The sequence below is a fragment of the Tubulanus polymorphus genome, chromosome 2 (assembly GCF_964204645.1).
Source record: "Tubulanus polymorphus chromosome 2, tnTubPoly1.2, whole genome shotgun sequence".
Lineage (NCBI taxonomy): Eukaryota > Metazoa > Nemertea > Palaeonemertea > Tubulaniformes > Tubulanidae > Tubulanus > Tubulanus polymorphus.
The window spans coordinates 11,514,112-11,537,641 of NC_134026.1; the positions used below are offsets into that span (position 1 = coordinate 11,514,112).

At 37.5% G+C, this 23,530-nt stretch overlaps 1 protein-coding gene across 1 annotated transcript in view; it reads right to left on the minus strand.

Annotated features, from left to right (window-relative positions):
* LOC141899886 (poly(A)-specific ribonuclease PNLDC1-like) overlaps positions 1 to 23,530 on the minus strand; it is a 146,434-nt gene that overhangs the window by 79,677 nt on the left and 43,227 nt on the right. Inside the window, exon 7 of the mRNA XM_074786491.1 lies at positions 20,083 to 20,177. Coding sequence (XP_074642592.1) covers positions 20,083 to 20,177 — 95 coding nt within the window. The remainder of the gene's footprint in view (positions 1 to 20,082; positions 20,178 to 23,530) is intronic.

Sequence of the window (23,530 nt, forward strand, 5' to 3'; positions counted from 1 at the left end):
AACGATATCAACGTTGTGTCATTGAAGGCCCAAGCGGGGCGAGCTCAAGGGGCATGTTACCTTTCTGAAAAAAAGACACATTAGATGAATAAGGCCTCTCCTGATAACTTGGAAAGTGAAAAATAAAAAGACACTTAAGGAATCTTTTCCTTTTTCATAGAACCAGAGATAAAAGAACAAGAGATCCACGGATGTTTATATCTCAGGCGCAGTAAGTCAAATGAAACAAGAGCCCCAAGGGGCACTATGGCCAGCCTGTCAGCTTTTCATGAAATGGCAAATGATGATGCATTCTGTGGGTTAAATTTGTCAAAATATACTCCCAGCTCAGAGTCAATATCTAATGATTTACACAATACAATCTTAGAATACAAAAGTAGCACAGACAGCGACTGGATCTGGCAGGAACAAATACCTCAGATAAATCTTTTCCCTTGATCTTATTGATTTTAATTTGGAATAGAATTAAATTTGCAGAAATTTGCTCAATAAAACAAAATTGAATTGGATTTGATGTTTTTATTTGTTCAATAAAGAAAAATTGAATTGGATTTGATATTTTTTGCAGAATAAAATTTGATTGAATTTGTAGCTTGAGCACATGGCTAATTAGCATATCAAGGCCATCTATCCAATTTGAGAAAAAGCAATTTTTCCCGGACTTTGCACAATGGTCAATGATATTTTCTGTAGTGCTTATATAAAAATAGTGTAGTGCTTATATAAAAATATTCCTTCCAAAAACCTAATCAACTAAAAGATTCCACAGAAATCGATCTTGATATACAATTTTAGATCTTAAAATAAAAGCCGGAAGTAAAACGGTAGACGATACCGCGGGTTCACGTGAACACCTGCTGATTTCTGCAGCTAAGCCAATCATAGAGGAGTCGTTGCTTTCTGATTGGCTTTTCAAAACCAATATTTTTGCGATCAGATATTCACGAAAAAGCTCATATAAATTCTAGCAAGGCCCTCTTTCAAAATTCAGCTACGTAGAGTTTGGAGAATGGATAATGCTTTAATGAATGATCTGTATGAATATATGCCCAGTTGCACATTCAAAGAGCCTCAGCTCTGGAAACCATGTCAATTAAATTTGCTCCATTTGTATATTAATAGGCTCAGCCTACGGTTGGCCTAATACATGTGTTCAATGGGGAATTTGCACTCAGAGACAAAAAAACGCTCAAGCTATTTTTACGATGCTGTAAACGGATGACACTAGCTATATTTACAATGTCTCATTCTGATTGGCTAATTCACGTTGCGCATGCCCACTAGGGTGCGCGACTTAGAAAATTCAAGGCAAGTGTGGAGAATCGAGTTAGAGAACATAGAGCGGATAGAGCGATACTCGAACCCGGGCCAGTTAATTACTAGCGCAGCATAATACCACTAAACCACCGAGCTCGTTGGAAACCGGTTGAATGTTTTAACTAAATATAGCCTCACCTTACCCTAATCCTATCCCTAGGGGTTAAAACGGACCCTTACCCTAACCCTAACCCTCTGGACCCTCTTCTCACCCTCTTGACGCTAATCCTCTTCTCTCTAGTCCACAATCCTAAATTCAATATAAAACCGTCGTAAATATAGAATTTACGACCGCTTTATGACGCCGTAAATATAGCCACTTAAAACAAAAAACGTTTTTGCGAACGTACTTGTTGTCAATAATTACGTTCGCAAGAATTTTTTGGCCTCAAAATTGGGAAAATCAGACCTGGAGCAAAAGCATTTAAAAATGCCGTGGGTTGCTGAAGCAACCCACTTAATTTAGCAAAGACAATCAGCATTTTAGAATATCAATTTGCCTCTGTAAATCTAACAAATTCATGCTAATTCATGATTTATGAATGCAAATTCCTTACTGATCACACTGATGCATAATATTCACAGATCAATTGATTATTAATGAAATTAAGGACCAAATTTCATGTCAACTTGGGTCATCGTCAATAGATTGCATCATCCCTGGTAATAAGGATGACTGCAAAACATCACACGAAGAGCAGGTTTAATAGTAGACCTACCTGATGAACAATAGGCCTATGCAGAAATAAACATTTTTGGGAGGGGGGTACGAAAGTGCAATCATACAGCGCCATCAGCGTTTTTGTTAATTTCTTAACCGTTTTAACACTTGAAATCATGTTATATCAGTAATAAATACCTTCTAGAGTCATATTTTACATATTTTCCTGGATATTTTGTAGAAAAAATATTGACTTCAAATACGTCATCTCGGTTAGCAATAAAATTTCATTTTCCTTCAAAAATATCCGACAAAATATGTTAAATATGACTCCAGCAGGGAGATATTACTGATATAATATGATTTCAAGTGTTAAAATCGACAAGGAATAAATAAATATGTTATATTTCATGTCATCTTGGTTGATCTCGGTGAATTGCGTCATCTCGGTAAAGGAGAACCGCTAGAGAACACGATGTAGGCCTACTGTCTGTCTCCTCTCCGTGCGACGTTTTGGTCTGTAATTTCGTAAATAATGTACCGATTTACCTTATCCATACATCAATGTCTTCAGTGAAAGAGTTGCATTCAGAAATATATCATTTTCTTCGTCAAATCTGTCTTTGTTGTTGTTTATCGACAAATATCTATGCAGCATACGACTGCGTAATGCTTCAGCGCTGATGTCGCGAGCGCAGTTCCGGCTCACTGCGCACGCGCATCAACCTACATAGCAACAGCCGATAGGTGGGGGAGAGTGCCGATTACAAAAGAGTGCAGAAAAAGAAATAGAAAATGGGTAAAACACGGACAACGGCAGAAAAGACTATCATACGGAGTGTTTTCCGAATGTGCGAAAGAGGAAGAAAGATCTCAAGGCCATGTATCTCGTTAAGATCAACAGTAAAGCGTACAAGTGCATTATGCAAAGTACCCGAACAATCGGTTCACGATATCGTGAATGAGAAAAAAGAAATAGACATGTCATTTTTAACCCAATCAAATAGAAAAATAGTTCAAATAAGAAAATTTGATCCTTTTCACAAAGGAGTTTTGAGACGTTAAGTCCATGATATGTACAGAAGTGGAATGTTTATAAATCTCAGAAAGTTAAAGGTAAAATAACCCACTTAACAAATTATCCAATGAATCCCAAATGAAACTGAATCTGAGTCCCAATAGTCATAGTTCATTTCATAATTTCGATTTAACCAATTATTATTCTCACTCATTTCCATTGTTCGTGAAATATCCCTTCATCGCTTAACATAAGACAGTAAATTATATACAATTCCCAATGGGCACGCATTAGTTTTTTTAATTCACTAAAAAGGTTGCGATGAGACACTGCGGAATCGATTGCAGCCACAAAACGATAAGAAGAACCCTCAAGCGTTTAAAGTTTAGATTCTATCAAAAAGGAATTGGGAAAAAATTTGTCACCGAGAGAGGCGATGTTCTGATGGCTAGGCATCAATTCCTTCGAAGTATCAGAGAAGAGAGGTGGACTAAAAAACATGAAAAATTGATTTGAAATACATGTTTGTGGGAAATATGTTATTCAAAATGTTCAACTTCCAAATATGTATTCAATTCAAAGAAAGAAGGCCGTCAACTTATCTATTTAGACGAAACTTGGTTGAATAGTCACCACACAGTCTCAGCCGAGTGGACTGAGAACATTAAAAAGTGTTGTAGCGCTGGTAACATCCGTTGTCCCGAATGCGGACGACACATCCCGAGTGGCAAGGGAGAACGATTGATTATCCTTGATGCAGGTTCAAGGTATGCACCATTAAAGCAAAGATACGGTATTTGATGAGAACCCAATAACATTACCATATTATTTGATATATTTGTAAACAATAAGATACGGTATTTGACGAGAACCCGATAACATTACCATATTATTTGATATATTTGTAAACAATATTCCAGAGAAAGTTATGTTCCCGGCGTTCTAGACGTGTTCGTTGGTCGAACGAATTACGGAGACTACCACTCCGAGATGAACGTAGAGTATGTATTTTTCCCTTTTACGTAGGATTCAAGAGGCATTGAAAAATGACGAAAAAATCAAAAATGATTGTTTCTTATTTCAGACATTTTATCGACTGGTTTGAGAACAAACTGATGCCCGCTTGTGAACGTCCATCGACGATCATTATGGACAACGCGCCTTACCACAACATTTTAACCAATGCTTCAAAGGTACCCCCGTCATCGTCGACGAAAGAAGCTATTTGCAATTGGCTTACTGAACAAAACATTGAAATTCCTGAAAATGTTTTGAAAGTAGAGCTCGTCGAAATATTGAAACCACACAAGCCAAAACAAATTTACAAAACAGACGAGATTGCTGAACGGTAACAATACACTGTCCATATAGCTATATCGTTATAAAATGCCATTTCTATGTAAATTCAATATTTAATTTTAGATTCGGTCATCGGGTTCTTCGTTTGCCGGTTCGACACCCCGAGCGCAATCCGATTGAGTATATTCAGGTATGGAATCGTTGACCTGACTACGATTACTCTCATCTTAAATCCCTTGAATAATTTCTAGTTCATTCCCAACTAAATAACTTTTCTAACGTCATATTACTCTCAAATTTGATGCAGACCACTATGATTTACTGTCTCTGGTACCCAGGCCTTGAATCGTTTGTACTATGAGATATTAAGGAAACGTTTTTGAGATGCGAATTATGGTTCTAAAATCGCTTCCGTTATACTATTGCATATAGGCAAATGAAAAGTGCTATGTCGCACAACGAAACTGTGGTTTTAGAACGTAAGACCACGTCATCGAAAAAGTAAAAATAAATTGAAGTGATGCATTTTTTCACAGTTGAAATGCCTAATACATGTATTTTGAATTTGCTAGGTCGAAGAAAAGTATTGGGAAACCTATGGCTTGATACCCACCTATGACGGTTCACTCATAGTAAATTGTGAGGACGATGACCATGACGACGACGATGAAGAAGAGGATGACGAAGACGATGATGATAATGATGAGGAGGTAGCAGACGATGAAGATGCTGTGTGCAAAATAAGCAAAGAACTCGAGCCACCAACAGCACCATCACGTGTTAAATACTTCACGTGGATAAGATGTAACTTTTGCGAGGAGTGGGTGCATTTAAAATACTGTTGCACAAAAACAAAATCCGAAGCAGAATTTACATGTCCAGTATGCTGGAAGATTTTACATAATGAGTCATGATCTTATTTAACCTTGTATCGTATAATTCCATGTTTGTATATTGTGTATATCATATTTGTGTCTGGTATTTTACGGTGCGTATGTGGTGTACGTGAGTGTATGCATGTGTGCGTGTCAGACTGTTAGTTGAATGGAGAGGGGTGCGTGTAAGTGATGCATGTATCATTTAAATCTATTAAACTATTTTCAATTGATTATCAAATAAATTTTTAACAGTCTTTGTTTATATTTTTTAGGAAAGTGGTTTGCATGCCGAAATTATACTCAATCGCGTCGACGTTTTGTTTGGCAATTAAGAATGAAATACGACAATAAGACTTTTTGGACTCTATTTTTGTTTTCAATGTGGTATTTAAATCATCGATGCAACACGGACTCAGAGTATTGCATCCATGCTTTTGCTTGGCGTTTTGTGTTTTTATTGCAGTTAGTCACATGGTCAATGCAATGAAAATTGGAATGGTTCGGAATTGAGATCCGATCAAATTAAATCATTTTTAAGTGTATTTTCAATACAAATAAAGGTTGGCAAACATTTCTATGAGTCGGAGCGATCGAGGAAGAAACAGACTTTTGCCTAGCAGTCACATTTATTTGGGCATTGTAGGCCCATACGAGAGGATTACCAAATTAACAATATATTAAAGATCTATAAAATGTGTTAGCCTTAGTAAAATCGTGTCTCACATCAAGAATAATCTCAACGATATTTTTCGTCTGCCAATTTTTGACTGGACCGATGACCAGAGCATCAGAATAGAAGATCTATTGTGTTTTATTGTTCTCCATCATTTTTACTCAAAATACACAATTTCCCTTTTAAATTTTAAAATATTTTCCCTGTGCGGTACTTCAAACAATTCCATGCGGAAAATATTGGAATGATGAAGAATACTGGCGAAAACTACAGATATGTTGCGTGTTTTTGCCCGCGCACAATTTATTCAGCGGTAGTTTTCGCATGCAACTATGCACTCTTAAAAGCCCCGCTCCCGTAGCAACGTGATGTCAACAAATAGGATGATGCGCGTGCGCAGGAAGCATTACACGGTCATATGCTGCGTAAATATTTGTCGATAAACAACAAGAAAGACAGATTGGATGAAGAAAATGATATATTTCTGAATGCAAATCTTTCACTTAAGACATTGATGTATGGATAAGGTAAATCGGTACATTATTAACGAAATTAAGGCCAAAACGTTGCACGGAGAGGAGGTGTGACAGATAGTAGGCTATTTCGCTTCTTGACTCGCGGAAACTCCTGGCCCCGACGCTTTTTGTTAAATAAAGGACAAAAGTATCATGCAATGAGTTTTCACAATCCCTAACCGGATTTCAATATCACTCCAAAATTCTAAGAGAGAACGTCGATTATCGAGGACACCAGACCACGCCAAATTTGCACTTCCAGTAAATATCCGCGGCTCCCCCAACTGGAGAAATGTTTTGTTTCAATAAAGTTGTATTGTTTTGATACGATCCATAATCGGGAATAAATAAACACATCGTAAATTGAATTTGATTTAAAATTCTAACGATCAAATGCAATCAATTTAGTGACTGGCAATCGCTATGGTTGAAATATGTACGAATAATAACGATAATTTCGAGAATTGATTACTTTCAACTTTAGCGCTTATTGAATCGCAGGCCTAAATCGTATCGCCGCTGGGGTAATCCATACTATGGAAAATCCACACTGCTTGTAAACAACGACGTGAACAACCCCTGATATTTTCAGATAAACTAATCACAGAGAAGACTCTACTTCCTGATTGGCTGATGAAAATTAAAATTTTTCCGATTTCATTTTTTTGAAAAATGTTAAAAACATTTTAATGAAGCCCTATTTCAAAATTATGCTACGTAGAATTTCGAGAATTGTTTACGCTTGAATACTTGACTTGTTCGAATATGCCCTCACTGGCAAGCAAAACAGCCTTTCATCTGGAAACCATGTCACTTATATACCCATATCCGCTCCATTTGTATAGTAATAGGCTCAGCCTACGGCTGGCCTAAAGATTGTGGAACCATTTAGATGTTGGACTAATCAGATGTGGGAACAATAGGATGTGGAATGAATTGTGAGGCTAATGAGCAGATGATATTGGAACAGTGTAAATAAGTAGTGGCGTACACATTACTGTTGGCAATATGGCAGTTCAGTGATTTGCCACATGCACAAGAGTTTGCTATGCTCGGTTCACGCACACAACTTCCTGATTTCTGTACTATTGACCCAAGTGGAAAATAAACCATAGTTGTAAAATGCACGCTCACACACACAGCTTTAATCACAAAACCCCAGGATAGTGATGAAACAGATGAAGCATCTGCAATAAATACAGAAGACAGCGTTACAATAACAAGAAACGAAATTCTTAATATGGACTTTCCTAAATTTACGTAAGTGTAGGCTATGTCAAATCAGCGTCAAAATCAAACATTGGTAGTCTAAGTTAGAGATTATAAGCAGAACAAATGAAAAATAGTGAACACTATTGAATCGACTTCAAATGATCGGAGAAGACTGACTTTTTACAGACAATTAGATCGAAAATAAGGACGCCGGAAAATATCAAGAAAAAGATGTCTTTTTTTATGAATGGAAACGCATATACCTATCTTCAGCATGAAGTTTTTGGCAGAATTTCAGAAAATCCGTGCTCCAAGTAATTTAAAAAGCCTAAGATGTCCCCCTTGATTGAATCCAGGAGTTTACATGAAAATCTGTCAATGGATACGATCTCCATCACACACAATGGCATGATGATTCATCATGAATATACACGGTAGCGGGTTTTCCCAACTGACTCAAATAGACACTCTCCACGCTCATGGTGTGACGATTTCTATACACTAAGTGTGGAAAGTTTGTTTGACAATTTATTTTCATAAAATGAACAATTTCCAAGATTCATTTCCCTCTTTCACAATTTCACTGCCCTTCTATAAAATTCACTGCTTTTCACGGCCAGCCGCGACAAACCCTGGTTGAACCCAGTTAATTCATTTGCAGTTTCCAAGAAAACTTTAACTAGGCCACTCACGAGGCACTTTTGATATACATGCACAGATCAATACACCGCATAGCAGCGAGTAAATGTGTCAGGAACGTGTGTAAAGAATGAATGTACGTAAAAGGGCATGTGTTCTTCCGAAAAGAAATGTAGTTCCAACAACAAATAAATAACTAAATTGATAAATAAGCAACAGATTCTGGCGAAATTCGATAGGGTTAGAGCTTTTATTACTGCATTGAATGTTTTAAAAGTTCCAAAGAGATACTAAGCCTCGTTTGGAAATTATTTTGTACCAAAGGAAGAAAGTTTCATATGCGATTACAAAATGGACTGCCCTAAAGCAAAAGTCCATAAAAGTTCAAAACATGCCGTTTTGACCAGAATGTAGGCCATAAGTCAGCCATCTTGAATTGGAGAAGTTCCGAGAACAATACAGTTCCTTTTCATATTATCATACACATACCATAAAAATTTCATTAATCTATCACATCATACTATTATACACATCTAATATAAATTTCATGAAATGTTCTCAAACGAGTTTTGAGATATCACGTACACGTCTCAAAAATAAATGTTATCAATCGATGGCGCTATATGGTAAATATAGATATTCTCATAATAGAATATCAATATTTGTTGATTAAAAGCATCGACCGCTGAAATTTGTGCAGTAATTCATGTTAGAATATGTACCCTAGCTAAACTTATTGCTTGCATTTAGTTTTGCTGCACCCTGTAAAGAAATATGGGCAGTGCTGCCATCTATTTGATTATGTAGTATCTAGTTTAGCTCCACAATAAAAAGGCTCTCAAGATAGTTTTATCACAATGGAAGCCGGTCTCTATTGTTAATTCTTAACCGTCTTTGTCATAATAATCCGTCATCATCCATCGAGATCCCCTGAAAATGGCAACAGGTTATGGGCCCAGGTCTCGAGCACCTGTATATGATGGCGATGAGGGCAAGTATGAGTTATGGGAAACCAAATTCTTAGGATATATGAGAATCAAGAAAATGCACGATGTGGTGACCGGAAGATCACAACTTGTGGGCGAGCAGCTCGTGAATAAGAAGGCTGAAGCGTACACCGAGCTCGTATAATGCCTCGATGATCGTTCGTTATCCCTAATTATGAGCGATGCAAAAGACGATGGTGAAAAAGGACTTTCAACTCTACGTGAACATTACCTATCAAAGGGTAAGCCTAAAATAATTAGTTTATACCATGAACTCACGTCTCTGAAAATGAGTGCCGATGAGAGCACGACTGATTATGTTTTAGGAGCTGAAAAAGCTGCTGCCTTCCTTAAGTTTGCTGAAGAGAACATAAGCGATAGTTTACTCGTGGCAATGATCATTACAGGTTTACCCGAAGAATTTAAGCCGTTTACAACGGTTATCAATAAAAAAGTTGGGATATCTTTCACAGAATTTAAAGTTGCGTTGAGAAACTTTGCCGAAACGAATAAAGCTCAATCACAGTCGAGTGCGTATGATGACAGTGTGTTACATGTAAATACTACAAACTACCACAGCAGTGCGAGGGGTACGCCACAGAATCGTGGAGTCAAAAGCGGCCGTCAGGTTGAATGTTATCGATGTCATAAACCAGGTCACATTGCGAAAGATTGTAAACAAAACAGACCACGGGGATGGTGCAAATACTGCTGAATAAGAGGTAATTTCTGTAAGAAACTACAACGAGGACAAGGTCACGATGCAGCTAAATTCGTAGACGAAGCGATAAAAACTTGGTGATTTTTAATGTGAACTCCGATAACAACAGCGGGTATACAATAAATTCTGGTAATAACAGTTTACTCGTGGATTGTGGTGCCACCACTCATATCCTGAATGACAAGACAAAATTTCTTTCATTCGATGATAACTTTTAACCAGCGGAACATTTCATCGAGCTAGCAGACGAAACTAGAAAGAACAATATAGCGCTTAAAAGGGGAAATGCTCAGGGTTCCCTGACCGAATCACACGGAAACACGCATAAAGTTATATGAGAAAGAACTCTGTTTATACCCACATCGGGAAAATCGGGATATTTGTCAGTTTTGAGATACACTCATTTCCGGGTTCTTTGGGATGTTTATTTTAATCTTGCTGAACAATTTTTTGCACAAACATTGCAAAATACTATAAAAACGATGTTTTCGTAAACATGTCATTCCATTGTTTTGAGAAAATCGTTTTGTTTTGGGTCAATTAGACCATTTTTCGAAGCGTAATATGTGTTTGCAATAATCCTTTTTTACCGGACATGTTGGGTACCATTGAAAAGCTGAGAATCACCTCGTTCTGACGCAATTATCCATATAAGGATATCTTCGGAGGCTTCCGGGGAAATACGAATAATAAATGATGTGTCGGGATGCCGAGGATATCCATATATGGAGGACGCTCATTAGCATACAGCTTCGGCAATCTCCGTACCCAATTACGCACGCGCAGTTGATCAAATTTCTCCGTCGCTACGGTAACCCGATTGAACACGCTGGAATGTGGAAGTAAACTTTTACAAACAAACATGGAAGAATTCTTTGAAAACCGGTTTTATTTTGATCAAATGGACAATTACTCGTCAGTTCATTGTGAATGAACAATGAAGCCTTCTACCGCGAATAAATTCAAAGGGAAGAGGCGCCGTATAACGAAACACGGGGTAGGAAAAAGAAAGATTTGTCGTCTTCGTCAGTAAGCACCACCGTCACTGATAAAAGTACGTTTTCTGTGACTGACAGTGACAATTCTGTAATATGTGATGATTCTGAAGAAATTCAGCAACATTTTGTGATAGTTGAGGAGGTAGGAGATGAACCTTAACAGGCAAAACCAAAAAAGACTACTAAAAAAAATTCAGAATCTGCTAAGCAACAAACCTCTTCCACCACCAGTAGGTCTAGTAGGACTAATAGTCCTAGTGCAGATCCTCAACCAAGTACTAGTTCTGAACCTCAACCAAGTACTAGTTCTGAACCTCAACCAAGCACCAGCCAAACTACAGCTACTAATTCTGATGCCGTTCAGCCAAATCCCGCAGAAGCAGTTGTAGGAGCAACAAAGCGCAAATTTGATAAATTTAGAGACAGTGATTTGCATGATGAGCCTGTTCCACAAAGAGAAAGAACAGTTGTCAATATTTCACAAAATGAGTATATTGTTCTTCAGATTAGTAAATTAGATTCATTATTTGGTGATGTTGAATATTTTTGTGATGGTTGTCAGTTAGATCGAATGACAAAAACGGAAATTGGCTCACGCAAAGGATGCTCAGTTAAGATAAAAGTGGTATGTTCAGATTGTGGGGCTGTTTTGAATCGTGTCTGGAGTAGTGAAACTGTAGGTAACTTTGGAAGAAACAGGCCCTTCGAGATAAACCGGCGGGCAGTCTTGGCAGCCAAGGAAATTGGAATAGGTTGCACACAAATGAATAAGTTGCTAGGGGTGATGAACATATACACTGGGTTTCATCATAAAACATACAATGATATCTCTCTTTTTATTGGGGAAGCAATAAATGACAGAAGCTCAGTTGATTCCCTACAAACTGTGCACGGATAAGTTAGATTAGTTACATAGATCTTGGGAGTGACCCAGATGCGGATGTTTTGAACATATCTGTCAGTTATGATGGCACGTGGATGAAAAGGGGTTTCACTTCCCCTTATGGAATAGGTTTTATTATTGATAGCCTTACTGGTTTTGTTTTGGACTTTGATATAAAATCTAAGTACTGTTTTCATTGTAAGGTTGTGAGGAAAAAACTAGGAGGACAGGAAAAATTGGATTGGTTGGAATTGCATCGCGGAAATTGTGACAAAACTTTGATGGGCCATCAGGTAACATGGAACCTGCAATGGCTCTTGTTCTATGGCAGCGTTCAGTTGATGCTACGAGTTTCAGGTATACTACATTTACTGCTGATGGGGACAGTAAGACCCTTTCGGCTCTTGCTTACTGTACGGACGTACTTTCGGCGCGCTCTTCAATTGACTAAATATGGCTCTACTCCAGGCGAAGACATTCAAATACAACAACACGATGGCTAAGGACTTCGAAAACTTCTTACTGGTCCCTAAAGTTAGGGTTCAGTACAATAAACTTGAAACTGACCAGATATGTGAAATCTTGGCAAACGATGATACGGCTCGCCGATGTGTTGAAAAAGTAATTGACTTCAACACTTACAACGTGGGAGTATTTTGTGGATCTGACGAACAATACACCATTCTAAAAATCCACAGGATTATGTTTAGAGGAGCGACCATACAGTTTCGATCGGCTTTGGAGACTCCTACCATCGTCAGGATCGAAGGTATACCTGCGATCTGCCCTCACGAAGCGGTAGACAAAATGATTCGACCATATGGAAACATCCTTACGGGATCCTATCACCCGACGATAGGAAAAACAACATTTCAGAACGGTGAGAAACGTGTACTGGAGGTAGCTATTACATCACCTATCCCACTGAATATAACTCTTGATTCGAAACGTTATGGATTACTTCTTGTAAGGGTCTATTACAACGGTCAGCCTGAACATTGCGTGATATGTGGACAATTTAATCACACCTGGGTTGAGTGCAACATTGCATGTACTCACCAACCCATACACCCGATCGATGCCGTCAAATCCATTTCCGACAGACCGTTTCTTTAACATTGATGAAAAAAGGAAACCCAACACCGGCTGAAGCATCTGAGAACAAAGATGAGGTGGCGACAGAAATGGCCGTTGTCACTGATGAGTCGAGAAAGAGGCCATCATCTCAAACTAAATTTTCTCAAACGCCGAAGAAGTCGCACAAGTCAAAGGCGCCTTCGGAAGACGAGAAGTCCCCGATAATCGACCAGGAGAAGCCAGCCCAAACTGAAGACGAAGAATCTTACACGGACGATGCGAGAGAAACTGCTGCAAAGACAACAAATTCAAGCATTGCACCACCCGCACCAGTCCGACCACAGAAAAAGAGTCAACCAAAGAGTCAACCAAAAAGTCAACCAAAACCAAGGACTAAAAGATCAAATTAAGGTAATGTAGAATTTTCACTAATTATGTAGGTAAAAAAAGAACATACAATGGCGGATACTTTAGAATGTATTAGATTACTATCACTAAATTGCAACGGCTTAGTTTTCTCAAATGCTCGAATTTTTGGCATTTTTGAAAGACTTAAAAACTATGATATATTTTTACTTCAAGAAACTCACATATCGAATGATTATGAAATTCAAAAAATATTTAAGCCCTTGAGGAAAGATTTTGAGATTATATCTAATATTATAAACGAAAGGAAATGTGGAGTAACCATAGGTATTCGAAAATCTTTAGAATATACAATTTTAGATAAGACTATAGACAGACAAGGGAGATTGATATCCTTGAAAACATCCTTGTCCAGCCAAATTTACAATATCGTTAACGTATATGCCCCAAATAAGGAACATGATAGGAAAATTTTCCTAAGCAATATCAGTAATTATCTTAATCTCAACCCTAATGAGCATACAATAATAGCAGGGGACTTTAATTGTATAGAAAGTCCTATAGATCGTGATTCAACATCCGTCAATTCTTCAATACGAAGTGGCTCCGAACAATTAGCCAATTTATGTCAACAAAACAGATTAGCAGACGCTTACAGACTTAAAAACCCAGACACAACAGCTTTCTCTAGAGTAGCAAAACGCAATAACAATGTCATTAAAACAAGAATAGATCGATTCTATGTGTCAGACACTTTACAATCAGACATAGAACAGGTGAAACACGTCAACTCTATTCATTCCGATCACAAGATCGTCGAATTGACAATAAACACTTCTCAAGTCAAACGTGGCAAGGGATACTGGCATCTCAACAAAGAACTACTTAAAAACCCTAATTACATCACTATGATAACAGACTTTTGGGCACAGTGGCAAAATCACAAACAGTTTTATGACTCAATTATTGAATGGTGGGAAGAGGGCAAAACTCAGATAAAACAAAGATCTATAAAATTTGCATCGGAACTCCGGAGAATTAAAAACAATCTTAAGGAATCATTAGAATCTGAATTATTCATTCTCGAAAAACTTTCTGATATAGGAGTAAACACTAACCAAAATCAAATTGAATATCTCACCAAGTGTATTCGTGATTTTGAAATTGAAAAAGCAAAAAGTGCTATGATTAGATCTAAGATTGAGTGGAGAGAATTCGGAGAGAAAACAAGTACTTTCTTTGCGAATTATGAAAAACAACGCGCTAAAAAGAATCACATCATGACTCATAGATATGGACGAATTAACAAATTCAGTAAAATCTTTTCAAAATAATAATTCCCCTGGTATAGACGGACTACCTATTGAATTTTATAGAATATTTTGGCATACTCTCCGAAATGACTTCCTACAATTAATACATGCATGTATACAAGAAAATAGACTTTCTAAATCAATGAAAACTGGTATTACATCATTAATTCATAAGAAAAATGACAAAACAGACTTGAAAAATTGGAGACCAATCTCGTTACTATGTACAGATTACAAAATATTCACAAAAGTTCTCGCTAACAGATTAATTAACTGCCTAACAGACATAATACACCCAGATCAGACATGTAGTGTAAAGGGACATCGAATCCAAGACAATGGCCATATAATTAGAGACTTAATTGATTACGTTAATAATGATAATTTAGAAGCATTTTAGTAACAACCGATCAAATGAAAGCTTTCGATCGCGTTGACTGGCAATATATGTTCAAAACTTTAGAATCTTTCGGTTTTGGAGAAAATCTAATTCGATACATCAAAACTTGCTATTCAAATCCAAAATCTAGAATCAAAAGTAACGGCTTCTTAACTAAACCCTTCACTTTAGAAAGAGGCGTAAGACAGGGGTGTCCCATGAGTGCAATACTCTAAATAATAGCAGCGGAACCATTAGCAATTAAAATACGCGAAAATAACAACATTAAAGGAGTGAAATTACCAGACGACACAGAAATTAAAATCAAACAATACGCAGATGACACTACACTATGTCTAACAGACTTAGAATCATTGAATCAAGCCTTTACAACTTTAACTTTATTTGAACGAGCATCGGGTGCAAAAATTAATAAAGACAAAACTGAGTGTATGTGCTTAGGATCTTGGAAAACTAGAAACGATAATCCTTTAGACTTAAATTGGAAGAAATCCATGAAGATTTATGGAATTCATTTCGGAAATGAGAATGGTGATGATTTAAACTGGTATCCGAAAATAAATAAAATTCAAAATGTCATAAATCTTTGGCGCCAAACTAAATTATCTTTACACGGCAAAAAGGTCGTCATAAACTCTTTCATATTACCTATGTTATGGTACACTTCCGAAATTTTTCCAATCCCAGATAAATATATCAAAATCTTCGAACCAAAAACCATCAATTTCCTATGGGACAATGGAAAACGCCTTGTCGGTAAAGACATAATACACAAAAAAATCGAACACGGAGGCCTCGACATACACAGCGTCAAATACAGACAGCAAACACAGGCAATTAAGACGATAATTAACCATGCTCTAAAACCTACTCACTGGAAACCACTAATCAACTACAACCTGCAAAAATATCTAGGCCCAGGCTGGAATATATGAAACATGATTCACAATGAAATACCAAAAAAAGTCATTACAAATGACTACTACAGACATCTATTTAAATCATGGACAGTTTTTCAAAAACATCTAGTTCCAACTGAGACCATTACCGAAATTCTGCAAAAACCTATTTTTGGCAACCCAAAAATTAAACTCAACAAGAAAATCAATTTCACAGAATACATACATCACGGTATAACCAATCTACGACATCTATTCGATAATCGTGGGAACTACAAAGCATTTAACGAAACACCATTAACAAATAGATTAAAACACACGTGTATATACAATGCGATTCCGCAACATTGGAAACTAATTCTATCTGACCAAAATTTAGATCCTGGTGAATTACCAAAAATCTATGTGCAATTTGATAATATAGACTGTACTATAGGAAAACTTTCATCATCCCAAATTTATAGAATACTATTATTAAAAAATCTCCATCAAATCACACCGATTGGGCAAACCAAAATTACTGAACTTTTAAATACTGATCTGAATTGGCCGGAAATTTGGAATGAAGTTTATAATAAACATATCGATAGACGATTTAGTGATATTCATTGGAAATTACTACATAATACTCTTGCAACAGCTTCAAAATTAGTACTTTGGAAAATTAAAACTGATCCAAATTGTAAAATTTGTGGACGCGCGGCAACGAATGACCATGTAGTATATTCATGCACAGAAGCACAGCAATTATATTCACGTATACAACAAATCTTTCAACGCATACTAAACACACCTATAAACATCACTCAAGACATCGTCTACACAGGAATTACTAAAACAATAGAAAGAGACTTCTTCAAACGCACACTCGCGAACTATCTTTTGTTTCTCGCACAATCCATTTTGTACAAAAATCATAACAATCTAGAACAAGGCTCTGGCCGCATCAACACTATAATTTATTTCAAAAACTCACTAATAGATCGCCTAAACCAAGAAATCATGCTTCAACAAAACCCTTCATATTTGGAGTCTTAACAATATACTTATACATCTGGACGCAAGCGGACTGAATGCAGTAAACAGAATCACAATCGATACCATTAGCGTAGTCTATTAATTAAACCCAACGCCATTTTCTTTTATTAATTACACCTACATACCCCGATTTTGACACTTGAGGTATGTTCTGATATGGATCGAACCGGAACGACCGTCTATCAATACGCATAGAACTGTCTGACCACTTTTGCTTTATTTCACCACATACGCATTACATTAAGTTTACTGTTTCTGATGTTTTGACTGTAAACTCAGTCTCATTGCCGCGATAGCTGGAAAGCTGCCTCCTTTTTGGCTTCAGAATAGCAAGCTCAGTCTATTTACGCGCGGTGGTGACGGTCCATCAATGCGCATAGCACTGTCCGTTTGATTGCGACGCATCCACACACCTACCTATGCACTGTATATTAGAAACACAAAACTGCTCCTGTGTAAAAACTTTTCCTTTTAGGCAAACTCAGCACCAGATGTGAAGTACCGATTGCGCTCCCCTTGACGGAGAAACCCATCCTCATCGGAGCTGCACCGTCGATGTCATAAACTACACTTTGGATACCCAAGGACCATACTCTCATCTGGAAAATTTGCGTTTCGAAATGTGCTTCCTTTCTATCTAGTCAACACGTGGAACAATCAACTTAGAGGACTTCTACATCAACATCTACCCAAGAAAAAAACCACAATAAACTTTCGGACTATTTACACGTAGAAAACGACCAAAAAAATATAAAAATGGACAAAATGATCTTCACCCTTGTAATTAGCTACTTCCAAAATCTTGATGTATTAAATTAGGCAGCCAGAAAAATTCACCCCAATCAGTCGCTTGCCGTTTCAGACTGCTTGGAAGATTGTTTAAATGAACCGGAACCGAATTTCCAATTATGTACTTCTATTTAAAAAAGAAAATTCTGTAAATTAGACCGCCGAGCAAACAACTATATCTGTACTTCGATTTCCGATTTCAAAATCAAACCCCCTGTTTCGCTCCCAGCAGGTGTGGTGGGTCTGTAAGGGACACTCAATCAAAAAATCTAACGAAATTTACAAACCAAATAAACAACAGGGACAATCCCTATTTTAAGATCAAAAAAGACCCTTGGTGAGCTAATAATGCTCAACCCTTATGGTGATGAGCACAAAATAACTAGAGGAATGCCTGAATCATATTCAGAAGCGCATGTTTACCGGTATGAATTCTCTTCGTGAAAGTATTAAAAAAAGTGGTGCCAAAACAATAAGAGGTCGCGGAAAAGTCACCAAAGATAGAATGCTGAGGTGGCAAAGCTATTTCAGAAATGCCATTATGAATAATGGCACTATAGAAGAGATGCAAAATGCAATATGGGCTATTTTATTTCATTCAACTCAAACTCCGAATTGTCCGCCTGAGCGCCAGCATACGAGATGTGATGACTGGTGCTGGTATAAATCTGTTATACCAGAGGGGAAAAAACCCTGATGAGGTCAAACAACAAAAACAAATTGACCCTGATCTAACAAATGATGTAGGAGAGCTGTTTATACCTTGAAAAATGTGACTTCCAGCGCGAAAAGGCATCGGAAAAAAGGGCCCAACCTGCCAATAAACAAAAAAGACTGGAGAAAAAACTGGCTAAAAGAAGGAAGGAAGATGTGGAAGATGATCTGGAACAAGCCTATGGAGCTGGATGTTGTGATATCAATGAATAAATACAAAACAAACATTATATTTTGAAGGTACAACGTTATTGGTTTCTTTATCGCGATTTTCTCAAAACCATGTATTGCCGGCTGGCAAAAAATCGTTCTCAAAAAGTATTCAACATAGCTGCCTGAAATTTTCTGTGGTTCATTATAACATTCTAAGCTACATAACAATGCAATAATGCATCTTTTTCATATATTGTATCTTTGGTTTGGATGCATGGGGGATTTTTGGGAAAATTTTTTTCCCAAAATGGGGGCGTGGCAGTAGGCACTGAATTTTGACCCCTTATATCAAACCAAAATGCATGCAAATGGTCTTATTATGTAATTTGGGATCTAAAATAATGATTAGGTAGTTATTTACTTAAAAGATTTCATTTAGAGGTCAAACCATTTTTTTGAAAAATTGACCACACCCAAAATTTTGATGGTCTGTTGCCATAGCAACGGGCCACCTAGGATTCAAAAATTTGGTGTGAGGAATGCTTATGTGTGTATGAAAAATCCCACCAAATTTCATCCAATTTGGTTGATTTATAGTAGTAGGTCCATATGGACCAGCTTCTACCCTTAAACAAAATAATTTTTCGGTCCAGGCGGCAACTGGACAAGGTGCCAAGGTGAATTTTTATTCAGATTCTGGTAATCTTACTCCATATGACAATAAAGGTAATAAGCACCAGTATTGAAAGCGCAACACAGCGGGCGTGTGTATATACATGTATCCACAGTATAGTACACTTTGTCAGGCACTACAGTGTGTATGTACGTAATCGCTACTGGCTGGCATCATCATCTAACCTTTTCAAAGGATGTATTTTGTTGTCGAAATAAGACAATAACAAAACAAATCAAAGCTAGTGCTATATTGAAATTGTCATCCTTGCTAAGTTTGGTATACCAAATAAGATAGCCGACTTCATTATATTCCTCACAATGAACAAATTATATATATTATACTGAACCACGCGCAGTATGAATGTCGAATTATTATGCTAGCCATTTTATGGCTTTGCCACAATTACGTTGAAAGCACCGACATTCACCGAAATTCCGAGAAATTTTCAGTATTCACGTCGGAAACACTAATATAGGTCAAGAATTTTCAATGTTTTTTTTTCTTGGAAATTTTGCGTCATCCGTTCGAAGCTTACCGGCCGGAGCTCCACGCATAAATTCTACTAGCTTCAGAAAAAAAAAAACCCGTAAGTATTACAATTAAATTTTGTGCCGCAATATAACGTACCCTATACTTGATATATAGCAGACTACCAACAAACTGTTGATAATATAGGTAATTCAAAAAAGCTAATTAAGAAGAGACCGGCAACCAGAAAATCTATTGTTTATTCCCAATGAAGAGGCTGCCATCAAAAACACAAACCACTAGCAGATTTCTTTGAGAAGAATCGATGTTCCCATTCGCTTATATTTCTATGGTAAAACCTATCATTCAGAGCTTGAAATTCAACTTACCTATCTATACCAGCAAACATATCACCACTCAGTAAATGATTGCGCAACAATGTCTCTTGTGGTTCATTCAAGAATGAGACGCCTTCATAAATAAACTATAAATAGATACACAAAGTTTTGAAATAAATATTTCTACGAAACCGTGGCAGGATAAACATATTCTTTGTCGAATCAAATTAGGGGTCACCACGCCCACTTATGGAAGTGGTTTGAAATGCTGCTCAACGATCTGACGATTTCAATATTCAGTGCCCCTGGTGAACATATACAATGACCTTGAAACTTACCACAAAGCTAAAATCAAAGCTTCAAGATTCTGGCTATGGATGGACCGATGGATGGATGCAATTGAAAGTGAGCCCTATCTCTGGAGTTTAATATTGCAATTGAACGTGATTATGCAAAATATATCTGTTGTCGCAGGTCCTTCTTTGCTCTGCATGTTCAACGAGCTGTTCGTTCTCTACTCTAATCTCCAGGATCCTAATTAACTTGTGACTCAGGGAAACCTCAAGCAGGAATTTACGAACCGTCACAAATATAAAAGCAATTTCAAAATTTCAAAAATGTGAAGGAGCTGATTTTTGCGAACAACAATGGCCACAAGTCAGCCATATTGATTCTGACTGGGCCAGTTTTTGGCTGAAGATGTGTTTAGGGTAGATATCATCCTCCCCCGGCAGGGATTCGAACCTGATGGCATCGAGATTGCCACGGCACGAAACCCTGCCATAATCGACCACGTGCGCAGATACATGCGCAGTTCAGATGATGTGATTTTTAGCCAATCAGAAATCCCGTTTTATTTTAGCCCGGGTTTTCCCATTTATAGTTCTTCCTTGAAATTTGCCTAAACGATTATACAACGAGTAATCTGATTGGTGCCGCCAGTTTTCGGTCGGAAAGCTGCGCATGTACCTGCGCACCCGGTCTACTGATGCAGGGGTTCGTGCCCTGGCTGAGTGTAGCGATGCCATCAGGTTCGAGTCCCTGCAGAGGGAGGATGGGTAGATATATGTAAAAACTAAATATCAGGACAATCCATTCATTTTGAAGCGTCTTCACAACTTCCCAAAATAACTGGATTCCGTTTACAGACAGACAAGACGAGAAGTAACGCAATAGCCCACTGGGACATAAGTCCTAACTGGGATAAAAATAAGATCTAGGGGTCCAGGGACACCATGCCTACTTGGAGAGTGGTTTCAAACGCTGAACATTCTGACAATTTCAATATTCAATGCCCCTAGTGACCATGTACAAAAACTAATAACCATGAAACTCACCACAATCATAGAACATGCCACGAGCTACAATTTTGCATTGGATATAAAAACGAAATATGCCTTGGTACCAATATAATACGGAAATAGTGAATTATTCAACTATTCAATGCCTCCTGTTGACCATAGAATAACCAATGACCTTGAAACTCATAAAAATCATAAAATATAACATGAGCTACAACTTTGCAATTGATTGTTCAGTTTTTGGGCTGAAGATGTGTCTAGGGTAGACACATGTGTAAACCAAATATCAAGACATTACATTGAAGCATCTTTAAAACTTTCCAAAATAACTGGTTTCCGTCTACGGACAAAAAGTCCTCAGCGGGCTAAAAATTTAAACACTCTTCTAAATGATCTTTATATCTGTGAACAGTGAACTAAATTAAACTGATTCCCTCTGCAAATCATTACCTGACACGGGTTCACAGATGATACCCAGGCCTACAAACTCATTAAATGCCTCAACAATCCGCTTAAAGTTACACAACAGCTTCAGAATGTGGAGTCTTGTTTACAAGCTGTTTTTAACTGGTACACGGCCAACCTTCTTAAGGCAAATACATCAAAAACTGAGATACTCTTACTTGGGACGAAAAAACGCCTCCGATCTGTTGACATCAAATCATTGACTGTTGCTGGTGTAGAAGTTCTTGTATCAGAAAAACCAATTCGTAATCTGGGCGTCATGTTTCATTGTGAGCTCATCATGAAATCACATGTTCAATCAGTTCTAAAAAGTGGATATTATCACATCCGTAACATTGGGCTGGCACGTAGGAACTTAACCTGCACAGCTACTAAATCACTTGTTCAGGCCCTTGTTCTTTCAAGGATGGATTATTGTAATAGTCTGCTCTGTGGAATTTCGCATGAACTGATTCGTAAACTTCAATTGCTTCAAAACTGTGCTGCTCGTCTCGTTATGCGTGTTTCTAAATTCGAGCACATTACACCTATATTGCGTGAGCTGCACTGGCTACCAGTCGACGCCAGGATTAAGTACAAGGCTATGTTGCTGACCTTCAAAGCTCTCACTGGCTCCGCCCCTGTATATATCAGTGAACTTATTCAAGTCTACATCCCTGCTCGTACATTACGTTCGGCTAATCAGCACAAATTAGTTGAACCCACATACCGTTTGTGTAATTTTGGAGGAAGAACATTTTCACGGTGTGCGCCCAGACTCTGGAACCAATTCATTGACTCTCATCAAAAAGTTCTTGATATGTCGCCTGTCCAATTCAAGTCTCACCTCAAAACAGTACTTTTCCGTGCATTCTATGACACTCTAGCGGAGCGCTTTTGAACTTTGCCTTTTTAGCATGGAATTACAGCGCTTTAAAAGTGTTATTATTATTATTATTATTATTATTATTATTATTATTACCTGTAAAAAGTTTTCTCAATACATGTATTTAACGGACTTATAATGCAGTTGTTAACCTTTTTGCTGTATATGATGAGCTAGGCTTGACATTTGGCTCATACACGATACAGCTAATAGAGTAATTGTCATCATGTTGTTTAAAACCATCGAAAACATGCAAGATGACTTATTTCTGCTTTTTTTCCAAAAGATGAAGAAAATTTTTCCATTTGTTTTGGGTGGTTATGGGAATTTTACACCTGTTGTGCAGACACATTTTGAACATGGCAAAAAGAGAGCGAGCATCAGAGACCGAGCTCCACCATGAGATACCTAATGATCCAGACAGTGCAGGGACGGTACCGGTACCGTATGTAAGTAGATCATTTTAAATCCTGGATTTTACCACTTAAATGTTCAGACCTCGACCTATACATAGTTTGCTGCTTAGTATTTTCAGGCCACAAGAAATTACAATATATTACAAATTCTATCAAACAGAAAACACAGTGCACATCCTCTGCCATGAAAGTTTAAATTTTCCTTTTAAACTTGTACGCACCAGCAAGCTGCGTTACAGTATCACTGTATAGTAGTGTAACTGTACGAGTGTTTGTGTGTGTGTGTGCAACAGTCCAATGATTAGTGCTCGCGCGCACGTGGAAGCTTATGTGTACACTTCAATGTCAATCAGAAAAATCACCGGGAATAAAAATATAATTTGCCCGTCCTCGTCACTTTCTGATGAGAAACTCGGGTAATTGTTTGCGTGACCTAATAATTGAGTAGACTG